This window comes from Dasypus novemcinctus, chromosome 26, assembly GCF_030445035.2.
Source record: "Dasypus novemcinctus isolate mDasNov1 chromosome 26, mDasNov1.1.hap2, whole genome shotgun sequence".
NCBI lineage: Eukaryota > Metazoa > Chordata > Mammalia > Cingulata > Dasypodidae > Dasypus > Dasypus novemcinctus.
The window spans coordinates 346,445-361,496 of NC_080698.1; the positions used below are offsets into that span (position 1 = coordinate 346,445).

The window sequence follows — 15,052 nt, forward strand, 5'->3', positions numbered from 1 at the left end:
CATTTGATACATTTCTGAAAACTTTGTAAAATGCAAGATGTATATATTGGATGACTTTTTCCCAGTGGTTCTCAATATAATTTGAGAAATACATCTGTGGGGCAAAAGAGGTAATAAGAACATCTTCAGGAGTATTATCTTCTACTTAATAAAACAAACCTGATGGCTGGACACATTTAATTCTTCCACATTACATAAAGGTAAACCAGTCCACAAGCTCTGTCCACTTAGCTGTTTAGTAAAATCACTTCCATCCTCTTAGATGGCATTTTCATCGACTGCATGGGATTTAGATACTGAAGGAGCTACACAGCTCAGAGCAACTAGGGAAGAAGTGCCATTTTCACTGGCACATCTTTTAGATACAAACAAGGTATAAGAGAACAGCTGATATGTTCTGGGCCCTCAGCTATCCCTTCATCATCCTATTTACCTGCACCTGTGGGTGCAGCGAGCATCTTGAAATCCTCTTCAGCCCCTGACAGGCTAACATGACAGAGAAACGAGAGTTAAGCCCAGGAAAATTGGTATCATGAGGCAAGTCAGGTGGACCAGTCTCTAGCCTTTGCAGTTGTATAAGTGGTAAATCTCATGAAATGATTGAGTATATACCTAACGACTTTATCCAATCTTTCTTTGTGTCTGGGAATGTCCGAAGAGTTAAAGGATGACGGCTGGCCTTAAGATCCCTATGTCCTATGTTTTAGTCATATGAACTCCTGTTTTCCTTCATCTCAAGGTCTTCTGTGTGCCTAGAATAGTCTCCTTTGTCCACTCTCACCACATTCACTGGATAAATCTAATTTATATTTAGAGGCATAACTCCCATTTTATCCCTTTACTTACGGCGGGGCCTTGCACATAACTAGTGCTTAATGCCACTTGAAGGACAAGTAAAGAAATGATTGGCCATCCCTTTTACCTCCCAGATCACCCTCAAATTCTCTTTTCTTTAGCTTCCACTATTTATGGAGTCCTGACCTATGGGGAATGGGAAACTCCCCTGTTTAAAATCTGATTGGGAGGTGTGAAAGTGGCTGAAAGCTGCCTTTTTATTGGCACAGCAGCAAGGACTGGACATTGCAATCTCAGAAGAGGGCATGTTTTTCCCATATAAATGGGGCAGCGTACCACAAGGGATGCAAGAGCTGTAGAGAGAATTGATTCTGTCTTCCTCCCCCAATTTTACAAGTGGGGGAACTGAGATCTGGGGGGAAGAGTTTTTGGACCAAGATCAGCCAGGAATCTATGGAGGAGTTAGGATCAGAACCTGTGTCTCCAGCTCCCATCTGCCTTCCCCAGCCTCAAGCTCAAACTGCAAAATATCAGGAATCCTGAAAGGGAGGGAGAAGTGGTTCATGACACATGTCAGTATCACATATAATTAAAAAAATAAAAAGATGTTATAAAATATAACATTGGTCTTGACATACCTTTAAAAATACTAATTTTAATGGATATCTCAAAGGTATTTCATGACATAGACTGTGAATGTTACCCTGGGCAGGAGCAGTTGTTTGGCAGCTCTCAACATGCAGTCATGCAAAATCCTAAAAAATATTGCCAATATCTATGTTACACAGAGGAACATCTTAGACCTTCAGCAACGTTCCTTGTCATATATCCTTGGAGGTACTTGTCCTGATAAGTTTGAGTAAATGTTTTAAGCTCTAGTCACTAACTAAAGGGCTAGCGACATTTTTCTTCAAAGTAAGGGAAACTACCATTTGCTATTGAAATTCAAAAGTAAAGTCACAGTGGAGATGCTCTTGGTTTCTAACTCCTGTTGATGTATTGGGGCTTTTCCAAAGATGGGCACCAACTTCAGTCCCCTGTCCAGTTTTAACGTTATGACCGGTGGCATGCATGGGTGTGGTGATAGCTGGATGCCATCTGTAGTGGTAAAGGGTTATCACAGGTCAGAAGGACACATCAGAACTGGACATGTCCATTCTGGAGTGTCCTCACCGGGGCCCTGGGATAGGCTCAGCCTTACCAATGGCTTCTTCTTCGTTCTGCAGTGAGCTAGATATGCTCATGTGGGCTCTCTCACTAAGACCTCTAGTGACACTATCATAGGATGGTGGAAAAGATGTGGCAGATGCAGTTTCAGATTTGTCTGGGAGCACACAATTTTCATTTGCCATGAATGCAACAAAGCCTTCATCTGGTGCTGATACAACCTCCTCTTCAGCCATTGGTACACTGTGTGGCTTGGAGACGGTCGTGGACCGGTGTAACACATAGCTCCGATAGGCCTTTTGAATGACAGTAGCTGAAATGTCTTCTTGCTTCCACCTCAGGGTGGTTGCTATTGGTTCATAGGACACTTTTGAAAGATTAGTTGCCATAAACTTCTCCTCTATATTTGTCTTCAGAGAATCTAACTCACCAGATTCTCCCAGCACATTCTTGGTGAAGGCAAAAAGGATGTCTATACAGTGGATCTTATCTCCAGGGACCAAGGGCAGGTCCATCTGGATTAATATATTCTGATTAGGTTTTGGGATTCTCAGGGGGCCAGAGAGGGTGTCTGCAAAGTCCGAAAGGGCAGATAAGGTAATGAACTGAGTGGCCTCCGGGTCGAACTTCTCCCAGGTCTCATAGAACATGTCGAAGTCGTCCTCGCTCAGGGGCTCAGTGCTCTCCTCTGTGGCTACATTAAAGTTCTCCAGAATTACTGCAATGTACATGTTGACCACGATGAGGAAGGAGATGATGATGTAGGTGGTGAAGAAGATGATGCCCACAGCTGGGCTCCCACAGTTCCCCCGGGAGCCATTGCCGTTGGGCAGATTGGGGTCGCAGTAGGGGGGACCCGTGTTGAGGATGGGGCTGAGGAGGCCGTCCCAGCCAGCAGACGTGGTGATCTGGAAGAGGCACAGCATGCTGTTGGCAAAGGTCTGGAAATTGAACATGTCATCGATGCCAGCCTCCCACTTCACGTACGCAAAGCTGGCCATGCCGAAGATGGAGTAGATGAACATGACGAGGAAGAGCAGCAGGCCGATGTTGAAGAGGGCAGGCAGGGACATCATGAGGGCGAAGAGCAAAGTGCGGATCCCCCTGGCTGCTCGGATCAGCCTCAGGATGCGGCCGATTCGGGCCAGGCGGATGACTCGGAAGAGCGTCGGGGAGAAGTAACTTGCAAGTGACTTCATGATTGCCGAAAACACCAAACCTTAAAAGGGGGGGAGGGATATGATCTAATTAGTATTTCCAGCCATGAGCCCTGATGACGTTGGCTGTGGTCATACTCCCTTGTCTCTGCTTGCTATGAACCTCCACCTGAACATCCCTGTTCAAAGACTCTGGGTCCTCTGAACCTGGCACAAAGTAGGGGCTCAATAAATATTTACTGCATAAACCCTCTCTCCCTCAAGTAAGTCTTGTATTTCCTGGAATATGAGAATGTGGAATGTTCTCTTCTTTGTAATCCTCCATGGTCAAAATCCTATCTTCTGTAGCCAAGTTCAGCTGGGAGTGATTGCACCATATTCCACATATTTCATAACAGTCCTCTGTCTGTTTCTATCCATGATATCGACCCTGCTCTGCCCTGTGAATGTAGCCTTTGGGTTGTGCCTTTTCCTCCACCCTGGTCCTGTGTTCTGTGAAGGCGAGGACCCCCTATGATTCATCTCCCTATCTCCTGCTGTGAAGATTGACTCAGTTCCTGGCACATGGTCCTGTGGATAATTGTATGGAGGCTGGTATTAATTATAAGGGGGCCTGAGGAGTGGGCAACTTGCTGACAGCTAAGGCAGGATGGATTTGAATGGCCAGCTGTCTACATAATGGCTTTTATTTCTATCTTTCATTTCCAGCTGTGTTTGAATGCTATGTTAGGTCCTGGAGATGGGATTATTTAGGGTCAATTACAGTCCCCTACCCCAAGATGAACTAGGTTAGAGAGATGAAGAATGCATACGTCTCCTTGTATGAGTCTAACCTGAAGATTTTTGAAGATCGGTCTTAGGGACCTGAGGTGACCTACTGGAACCATCAAAGAATAAGGTAAGGCTTTTGGATATGAGAGACTCCAAAACCTCACAGGACAATTGATGAGGGGTGCATTACAAGCTCCTCTTCCCTACCTGCCTTATGTTACATGACTACCAGTGTCACAGTATTATGTTGAAAGGGGGAAGGAATTGGGAGGAAACTTGGAAAATAATTATAATTTTGGAGCTTATAAAAATCTTTGTGAAAGCCCCTCTCTCTAAAGTCTGGTTTGGGACATTTTTCCACAGTGTGGGGTACATAATGTGTCTATATAATCTACTAAGGCTCTGCCAGCCACCTGGTTCACAACTTTATTTAAGTTGCCCCAAGACCCTACATGAGGGAAGAATGAGTCCTCATACTTGTAACATATGTACTCAGTATATGTCTTGATGGTGGGAAAGAAGGAAGGAGGGAGAGAAGGACAGAAAGATGAACAGATGGGCTCCTTGGACAAGCTGTTTTCCATGTCTCTATGACTGATTTATAACCAGTGGATGGTATTACTGTATAGGTCACAGGAGTAAAGAGTCTCCATCATAGAATTAAGTGCTTTGGGTCTATTTTTATATCTGCATTATGGATATGGAAGGTTATATAAGCAAGCTCCCTTCTCTAATATCAAATCAAAATGGCCTTTAGATTCTCTTATTTTGAAAGGCAAAAAAAAAAAACAAACAAAAAAAAAAAAAACCCAAACAAACAAAAAACCCAGAAGTAGCAACAATAAAATAAAACAAAAACAAATTTAAAACTCCACTAACAAATAAGCAAAACCCAAGGCTGTGTTTCAGCACTAGGATGGGAAGATTGATTAAATGCTGTCAAGTTATGTTTAGATGCTCTTAGCTGTTGATGTAAATCAATGGAAAATTAAATCTACAGCTATAACCAGGCATGAAAAGCAAGCAGATCAGGTTGTATTTATAGTGCAAAGCAAAGCGGGTGAATTGGGATTTGGCCTTTATAGGCCAAACTTTGGCTGAACCACAGGAGGTCCAGGGACAATTTTTTGGTTGTCTAAGGGAGGAAGCTAGTTCATTTGAAGAACACAGACGGGTCTAAACTCAGCTCTACCCCTTATAAACTGTTACCACAGGTAGCCTTCCTAATCTCTCTGAGGTTCAGTTTACAATGTTTAAAACGAGGATAATAGCTTCTTCACCAGGCTTCTGTGAGACTCCCTGGAGCCCAGCCCAGAGTTTAGAACCTGGTAAGTACTTGATGATGGTGATTCCGTTCCTCTCTTTAGCCTCTGACTCTATTAATTTTCTCTGAACACCATTGGCCCCCAAACACTGGACTTGTCACTCAACTAGGACTGATAACTTTGATCTTTGGCTTTGATCACTTACCTTTTCTATTGCTCATATTTCCTAAGGGGAGAGTGATATGGAGATTTCATCCAGACCCTCACCTTAACAATTTCCTCCTAGTCTCCCCCCCCACCCTGCAGTGGCAACACATTTCCTTTCCTGGAAAGCCTTTAGGACTCACCTCATATCACAGCACCTACTCCCCTGCTTTGAAAACCAAAGAGTTAAAGCCTACTGGAAATGCCATTATCTTACAGTCTTAGGTTCTCTGGAGGAGTGATTGTTTCCTGTCAGCCTCCAAGGGCTGGTGATGGGCTGTGCACACAATCTGTGCCTTAAAGCACTTCAGGAGAAGGCCAATGAGATCTCTTCATTTCACTGAGAGAGGAGCCCATGTGCATTTCACATCTGCTCCTCTTGGGAGGCAGAAAGTACTGGTCTCCTCTAACATATAACATGACTTTAAAAGTTAGTTGGTTTTGAAAATTACAGCCCGAATTAGAGGTTGGACTTCCCCACCATGTGTGCTGTCCACTTACTCCCAATGGAGAGGACCACAACGATGAAGTCAAACACATTCCAGCCATTGGTGAAGTAGTAATGCCTCAGGGCAAACATCTTCATGACACATTCCCCTGTGAAGACCGCTACAAAGAACTGATTGATTTTGTTGAGGATTTTCGTCTTTTCCTCACTCTGGTCATCGGTCTCCACCATCATGGTGATCATGTTGAGGCAGATGAGGACCATGATGATGATGTCAAAAGCTTGTCTGGTCACGATGTCAAAGACGAAGCCCTGGTATTTGTTCTGAGAAAACAGGAGATGGTGGCATCAGGGCCTCTGGGCCAACATAAATCAGGCTTCTGGAGGGTTCTACTTGGTGGCTTTTGGACATCACCAACCCCAGGTCCACAGGATAGAGGAATATAACATGGATTGGAGTGGACTTGCTGATATTCTACTTTAGAACTGTTGTGACTAACAATGGAAGTGCTTGTATCATTGATGTGGAGACAGTGGCCATGGGAGTTGCTGAGGGCAGGGAGAGGGAGGAAGAGATGGAATATGGGGAATTTGCGGGATTTGGAGTTGTCCTGAATGATATTGCAAGGACAGATGCAGGACATTGTATATCCTGCCATAAACCACTGAATGGACTGGGGAAAGAGTGTGATCTACAATGTAAACTATGGTCCATGCGGTGTGGCAGTGCTCCAGGTTGTGTTCACCAAATGCAATGAATGCAATGAATGTGCCTTTCTGATGAAAGGGGATGTTGATGTGGGAGGAGCGGGGGTGAGGGGGTGGGGGAGTGGAGTATATGGGAACCTCTTATGTTTTTTAATGTAACATTTTGCGTGATCTATTTATCTTTTTAAAAAGACAATATTAAAAAATAAATTTTTAAAAAGATTTTTAAAAAGTCTATCTTTTATCTCCCTCTCACTCCTCATCCAAACAGAAGCCAAGTCCTATCTTTATCTCTTCTAAAATACCAATCTTAGCTGACTCTATCTCATTGCCCCATTTCAAATCTTCATCATATCTCCCAGGCCCTTGAAGTCACCAGGAGCTCTTCCCTCCATGTGCTTCCTTCCATGTTCAATGCCCTTCCAGGCCCCTCTCTTGGCTATCTAAAGTCTAGTGATCTTGAGTGATCCATCTCTGTCAAGTCCCACTTCCTCCAGGGAGTTTTCCTTGTACGTGTCATACCACACTGCTCTACACCTTCTTCAAGCTTCCACAGCCTTTGTAGAGTCAGTCTTGAGTACTGTTGTCTCCTATGTGCTTCATTCCTAGACAATGAGCTCTTTGAGGTCTGGGGCTATGTCTTACTCAAATTTGTGTCCCTATCGTGCCCTGCACATAGCAAGATTCAAGAAATGCTTGAAGAGTTATTGATTTGGCTACTTTGCTCAGGGTAAAGTTAAGTACAACGGTGCAACCCATTTTTTAAAATGTTCTATCTTCATCTCTGGGGCTCTGCAGATGCCTAATGAAGGTACAGGACATGGGGTCATGCCTTAGTTTTTAGCATTCTTGGAGGGAGGCAAAGTGGTCTGAGTAACTGAGAAGTCTTTTAAATCTGGCTATTTTATGGTATGATCCTCTGTTGTTTTCCATACTGTTAACATGTCACTGTTTTGGGAGTCCTTGGTACCAACCCCATCCTCCATCCCTCACCCTACTCCCAAACCATTCTACTGAGCTCTATGGAACTCACCTGTCTTCATCTACAGCTGTCTCCTACTCAATGGCTTTTCATTCTCCCCCACCCCATGTACCAGGCTGTGACAGACCTGAGGTCCTTTCTGTTCCACCACCACTTCCAGATCTTTGCTTCTCCTCCATACTGTGAAACCTTTCCAACTTGAAACCAGGTGTCATCCAGCAGGTCCAGCTTCACCCGCTCCTCTTTGCTGCCACCTACCGACTTTCGGGTCCCTTCTGGTTCCTCTGCTTCGTTGTTGATGAGTGAAGTCCTTGGCTACACTTGGCCACACTTTGTTATTATCTTAGACATTTTTAATGTCCACATGGATGACATTTAGTCTCTCAGTTCTTTAGTTAAGTATTAATGGTCTAGTTTTCCTAATTTAAAGAAAAACCTCTCTGAACTTCACATCCCCCTCCAGTTAATTCACTGTTCTCATGATTAAATTTCTTGAAAGATTTGTGTATAATCACTGTTGCCAATTCACTTCTCAACACACTCCTTATGACTCTGTTTCCATCCTGCCACTGAACTGGCACTCGTTAAGATCACTAATGGCCTCCATTATGCTAAATCCAATGGACATTTATTTGTCCCTGCTCACCATGCTCTCCACCTTGAAGGTCTCCGTTCTTGATTTTCATCATAACTCATTTTCCTGGTTTTCTTGCTGTTCACACTGCTCTTTCTTAGTCTTCTTTACCCCATCTTTAGATGTTTGGGTTACTCAAGTCTCAACCCAAGGACCCTTTTGTTTTTCACTCCATTCATTCTCCCTTTACAAACTCTTCAGCTTGTGAATTAATACATGAGTGATTTTTTGTTAATATTTTGCCTCCCTCACTGGACTTCAATCTCTGTGAAAGCAGGAACTTTGCCCATTTTGCACACTGTTCTATCCCTAGTGTCTGCATAGTGCCTTGGACATTATATTTGCTCAAAATATAGCTGAACAAATGGATGACTGAATGGATAACTATGAACTAACCACATCTCACAATTACAAAGCCACCCTCCTAGGATTGATTAAAGGTAATTCTGTACAACAGGCACTTATTGAATATGCACTATGAGCATAGCTTTGTGTGAATGGCTGTGAGGGAGGAGGGGAGGAGCCTGTTCTGACTCCCTGGGAGCAGCTCCCAGGGACTGCAAAGCAAAGCAGGGGTGGGAGGGTGAGTACTGAGATAGGGGCTGGTCTTTGCTTTCTGTGTCATGTGGGGGGGGGGGCGGTGGGGAGCTACCCTGTTGGGTTAGAGCAAAGAATGTGATCTAAGTAAGCCTGATTCTGTGCATAACTTCTGGCTCATGTCTTTCCTGGGATGGGAAGGGGATTGCTGAGCCATGAATCCCTTTTGTTTCATCACTGAAAATGGAGGAAAAAAATGGAGGGCCATTCATAGCCACATGACTTCTAATTAAACAGAGCAGATGACGGCATAGCTGTGTCTGGGTATTGGATTAGCCTGAATATTCAGACCCTGGAAATGGAGCAGTTTGCTGGTTGCTCTCGCCTTAGCCCATGAGGAGGGAACACACCTTTGCAACCTTTGTGGCTCTCAGAGATGACGGAGTGGATGAGTGACAATGTGATATACTAGAGCCTATTATTTTCCTCTGAAGTGGAGTATATGAAACCTACTTTTAGTGATTCCTATAGCAGGGAATGTTATAGAATAAAATTTCCCAGTCTCAAAAAACCCTTAGTCTTTGTTATGGATAAAACGTATGATTTAGGACTTGGACTTCACCAGCACTGAAGAGAGGTGAGTCTGTGTGTTCCCAGGTGGCCCATGTGGCTCCAGGTTGGCCCTGCCGTGAAACAGCACCCACATACCTGTGAAGCAGAACTGGGCCAATGCTCTGCTTATCTGACCACCTTGACCTACTGGGGTTGCAAAGGGGAGAGGTGTGTGTTCTGGTGCCAATTATCTGGAGAAAAAGAAGCTGGGATTGGGAAGGTGAGTCTTAGGTAGGAGTGGGAATGCTTCCTTGAGATTCTTTCTTGGCTATGGACTTTGAGGAGGGCAGATGTTCCGGCTTATGCCCCTGGGTGGTGGTTGTCAAGTTGGAACCTGCTGCATAGATGCCAGCCAGAAGCTGGGAAGGGTTAAGGCCTAGGGGCCCTGGAAAACAGCCTATGCAGGTGCTTCCTGAGACCTGCATTCCTGTTGGCATCCCTGAGACCTTGAAGTCTTCTTTAAATGTTCCAGTCTTGCCTCAGCTACGTGCAGGGGAACAAAGGAAAGAGCTGTTGCCCAGCTTGGATCAGAGTATTAGGGGAGATCCATGTTCCCCTACAGAGGCCAGAGCATAGTGTGGCTAGTTAGTAATACACCCCTCAAAGAGTGGCGAATCTCAGAAACAGAGTTGGGATATGAGGTCTCGCTTCCCCTCCCTGTGGCAAAGATGCAACAAGGCTGACCTTGGAGGATCTTGGTTGTACTTTAATTTAGGGGAAATTGTGATTTTGTTGCATGTCTTCCTGCCTAACCATTCCACTTCCACTCCTACTGCAGTGCCTGGAATTCCAACATTAGGCCCACACTTTGGTATTAAGATAGTGCCCTCTCCAAGGTCTTTTTTTTTTTTAATGCCGCCAACCCTGTCCCAGGGAGGTTGTTCTCCTTGCAAGAGGATGCTATGGCAACGTGGGGGATTGGTTGAAGAGAAGGGTAGGCTGTAATGTTATAGGGAGATTGAACAGTGTGTGTCAGATGGTACCAAAAATCTTCATGATTTTGCCGAGGGCTGATCCAATGTACAGGAACTCCTTGGTGTCTGGTTCAAATGTGCACTCACCACCAATTCAGCCACGAGGAAAGGTCAGATGCTTGCTTCTCAGTCTCAGGAGCCCCTCCCTCAGCTCTTGACTTGAGCTGATTGGGCTCTGTCTTTCGCCTAAGTCTTTTAAGTTTGAGCTTGTTCCTGCCTGTTGGACTTATTGACAGAGGGCTATTCAATGAGGCTTAAGGACTTTCATGCAGGCTCAACCAAGCCCAGATATCTTGATCTTATGGGGTATTTGGGAGGAAACTCCCGCCACCATGGAGGTCTGTACCTCCTATCACTTCTCATTATAACACTTCTTATCAGAATTAATTATCAGAACAAATAAACTTATGACCATTGTTTCCAAGTAAAGTGTGTGAAAGGTCAAGATTTTTTTTCTCCTGTAAGATATTTGCATGACTCTGTGCTCATGAAGTTTGGAGTAATTTATGCAAACCCCATCCTTGATTTAGAAACCCTAATGCCTTGGCCAGTGGAATGTATGTCTCCTCAATTCACTTATGTTGAAGGTCCTTAGGCATTGCTCTCTTGTGGGGGAAGGGCTAATGGGATTGTGCCATGGGTGGTGTCTGTAGTTTACTTTATTGATGCTGCATTTTAGCCACAGAAAGGTTATAAAAAGGGACAAGTTGCCAGTTCCATTCACTGGAGTGGATGGTTCAGAAATTCTTAGAGTTTCAGCTATAGGTTTCTGACATACCAACACTCCCACCCTCAAGCCTGTTTATCCAATCCCAAGACGGGTGCCATCTTGAGGCCACCCTGAAATCAATGTTTTCTGTCTTCTGGCAGAGGGCTAAGAAGAACTTGGGTGATAATCACATATGGGTTGAGTGCTGCATTTAAAGGGGGCGGAAATATGTGTCTCTTGTCGTCTATATGAATAAAAGATTCAAAGTGAGGCCAGGCCATGATTTTTGGTCAAACTTTAAACTCCAGAGTGGGATAATTTTTGGTTCCTGTTGGGCCACCTGGCCGTGACCATGAGAGGGGTTGCATTTGGGCCGTTTTCTCTCTGTCTACCTGTAGGCATGGAGTGCAATGGAGAGTAAGCCCATAGAACCACTATAGCATCACTCATGATTCACAACCAGGCAAACGTCTTATCCAGGGTTCTAAACACCTTCACTGTCATTTAACCCAACCTCTTCCAATCTTCTGCTTGAACCTTAATCCTGTAGGGGAATTCAGTACTTCCCCAAGGAGATTTACTAGGAACACCTGTAGGAGGCATGTTCCCACCAAAAGACCTGAGTTGCTTCTCTTTAGGCTCCTCATTTCTTGGGCCTAGGAACTCTTCTCGCTCTCTTCCTCAAACATCCCAGCTCTCTTCCTCCATAGACAGCCCTGGCCAGGGCCTCACAGCACTGGCAAAGCTTCCAGACTGGATTCATAGACATGCTTTGCTAAAGGGAAGGTCTAGGGCTCACCAGGGGCCGTGGGATGGGCTTCTGGGGCTTCTTGGAGCCCAGCTTCTTCATGGCGTTGTAGTACTTCTTCTGCTCCTCTGTCATGAAGATGTCCTGGCCCCCTAGGTTCAGGAGAGGACATCATACACTGCTGTTATTAAAACAACAGGAACCCCCAGGATACCTGTGGGCAGAGCTCCCTGGAGGGGAAGTCTATCTCCACTCCCCCAGCCTCTGCCAAAAGCACGCCAAGGCCAGGATCAGGGAGCGTCCTGCCAGGTGCCTCCGCCAGTGACGAGAGGAGTGGTCCTGAGCCCCATCTCTGGCTCTCTACCTTTCCTCTGAAGCAGAGTCTGCATGTCTTCTCCAGGAACCCAGAGATGCTGCCTGAGCAGAGGGTGGGGAGGGGGTGGGAACATGACTCAAGGAGAAGGTACCTATTGACTCAGACCTGAGCCTCAGATCTAGCCCACTCCCCCTGTCAAATCCACTGGGTTTCCAGAATCCTACAAGGGACAAGAGCTTCCCTCAGAAGCAATGACTCTGGGGACCCAGCCCTCGACCCCCTCTGGAGAGGAGGAGATGAGGACAGTTACTGCCTTGGTCTCAGGTCCTTGGTCTCCGTGGGACACTTACCTGGCTCTCTTCGGTGAACCTGACCTGCTGCCTGTACTGCCCTCTGCTGTTTTAGAGCTGGAAATCCTCTCCTGACTGTAACCCCACACCCTCAGTTCCTGACATAACTGGAAAGCCACCCATTTCAATGTCTTGTTTGTGTGAATTAGTCACTGCAAATCCCGGAAAAATGGGCTGAGATCTGTGGGGTTTGAGAGGTTTCAGAAAATTTGTGGGCACAAAGTGCTTCCTAGGAAGGGGTATCTTGGGAGGCAGGCAGGGGCAGTGGCTTGGTGGGCAGTGGGCGGGGCCATACTGAGAATTCTGGGCAGAGTCAGAGGCTGCAGTTTCCTCCCCAGCTGATCTCACTCGGTCTCCTAGCATGACCATCTCCCTCTCTGGGCCTCAGTTTCCTTATCTGTAAAACGTGCAGAATAATTTCAAAGCCCTCCAGGGTACTGACAGGTGGCTTGTGGAGCCCCTCGGGGCTCGCATGGATCTGTCCTGTGGCTTCCTTCTCCAGAACCCTGGCAGAGGAGTTTCTGCACGTTTCTGGCCATCGGCTATATATCCTAAATGATAATAGTCACACCTAATACTTAGGGCAGGTGTTGTGCTCAGCCCTACATTGGGGCTTTTTGTGCAGGGTTTTCGTTACCTCTCACCACAACTCTGTAAGTAACTATTTACTAACACCATTGAACAGATGAGAAAACTGAGGCTTAGGTTGGTTTAAACAATTTCCGGTGTCACCCATCCAACAAGCAGTTGAGTTAGGAATGCAAAACCAGGCTTGTATGATGGCAAAACCAATGCTGTGATATCCTATATGCGACTTACCCAGGTAACCTTTTTTTTTGGAGGGGGGGGGGATTGGCTTCTACAAATCTAAAATTTGTGTCCTCTCCACCTCACAGAGGTATGGAGGGTATCAAATGAGAGAATAGCACCAACGTATTTTCTAGGCTTAATACCCTCATGTTTCAACATAAATATGAGGGGTTATCTGGGATTGGGGGCCTATTAATCAGAGTCAGCGCCCATGGGGGCTAAAGCTTTCTTTGCCTTCCCAAGGAGGGCTGGGACTCTGCCACGCTGGGGACCTGGGGCCTCCCTGAGGTCCCGGCTCACTGCTCTGGGGTCAGGGCCCCAGCAGAGGCAGCACGGGGCCCTTTCTTTCCCTGTTGATATTTCCCATGAGATTGCCTGGGGCAACTCCAACAGACCTGGGTCCCCGGGGAAGACCAGGGTACTCTGGGAAGGAAGGTGTGCACCCAGGGGGTTGGGATGCTAATACAGAGGGAAGTCCACCTCTCCCTGAGGCTGGCGTAGGTGCTAAAGCCCCGAATCAGGCTCCCTGCCAGGCAGGAAGGGCTAAGGGGAGGGCGCTCTAGTCCTGAGGCCAGGGCTGGTCAGGGGACAGGAAGCAGAAGACTCTTGCTACAGCAGAAACACCTGAACCCCACTTATCTTTTTCTTCTGTTGATTGAAGTTGTCAATTATGACCCCAACAAAGAGATTCAGTGTGAAGAAGCCGCCGAAAATGATGAAGATGACGAAATATAGGTACATGTACACATTGTCCTCCCACTTGGGCTGCAAGTCCACCTGTGGCCAGATGAGGTGGGGAGGGGGAAGGAGGGTGAGTGTCTTAGTTTGGGTTCACTCAAAAGGCCAACCCCGAGGCAAAGATTTGGGTGCAGGTAATTTATTTGGAAGGTGTCCCAGGGTTGAGGAGTGGAGACATTATGCAGGGACAGGAGAATTGTTAATGAGGGGATGTTATTGGAAGGTCATCACTGTGGACAATGGGTGTTCAGTCCTGCTGGAGCACACCTCAGAATTGCATCACCAAGGGAGAGAGGAGCTGGGGTATTTGTCCCCAAACTTATTGATGAGCATTGACCCTTGGGACCTTAGATCCCCACACTTGGGAAAGGGGCTACTGAGCAAGCTCTTGAACGCTGAAGAAAGACTTCAGACAAAGAATCAGACAGGCAAAGGTGAAAAAAACCACAGCTGCAAAAGAACTCACGTGAGCTGAGGGACATAGGGCAGGGCAGGGACAGCATCTGCTGCAGCGGGAAAGGGTGTTTTCACAATAGCATCTCTTCCACTTGCCTGTTGTGATAGTGCCTGAAAGGCCATCTCATTCCTTAAGACTCCTTTTTACTCTAAGTACCCCTCTTCCTGCCCCTGCTCAGAGGGAGGCCTCACACACAGTTCTTTAGAGGTTGTGTGACACTTTCCTCAGTGGTAAGCAGGGGTGGAGTCTGAGGAAACTGGAATGTGTGCATGGAAGGCTAGCTTAAACCTTCAATAGAGGGCCAGAAGGCTACTGCTCCAGGATGGTAGGGGTCTGCTCGGTGATTGCCTCTTTTCTACCTTTATTGCATTTCAAATACAGATCGATGGGCAGAAGAACACAGAACGGAAGGCAGGAGGCATGGTGGTCTGAGACTCACCCCTTGGGAATCGACGGCTGCATACATGATGTCCATCCAGCCTTTGAAGGTTGCCTGGAAACAAGGGGCAGAGGCCACTCAGTGCCTGCCCATCTGTCCACATTGGACCCTTCCTAAGTTTTGGTGATCCAGTGAGAGAGGAGGGCAGACTGCACAGCTAAGGAGCATGAGGAAGAAAGGGCTTGGATAGAAAGGGAGAAAGGAAAGTCACCTCCAGGGTGACTTGACTAC

At 46.3% G+C, this 15,052-nt stretch overlaps 1 protein-coding gene across 1 annotated transcript in view; it reads right to left on the reverse strand.

Moving 5' to 3' along the window:
* Positions 1–1,461: 1,461 nt before the first annotated feature.
* Positions 1,462–15,052, reverse strand: part of SCN10A (sodium voltage-gated channel alpha subunit 10) — a 96,016-nt gene continuing 82,425 nt past the window's right edge. Inside the window, exons 24-28 of the mRNA XM_058288237.1 lie at positions 14,822–14,875; positions 13,827–13,964; positions 11,763–11,867; positions 5,861–6,131; positions 1,462–3,181 (exon numbers count right to left, since the gene is read on the reverse strand). Of these exons, the coding sequence (XP_058144220.1) occupies positions 1,965–3,181; positions 5,861–6,131; positions 11,763–11,867; positions 13,827–13,964; positions 14,822–14,875 (1,785 nt within the window). The 3' untranslated portion in view covers positions 1,462–1,964. The remainder of the gene's footprint in view (positions 3,182–5,860; positions 6,132–11,762; positions 11,868–13,826; positions 13,965–14,821; positions 14,876–15,052) is intronic.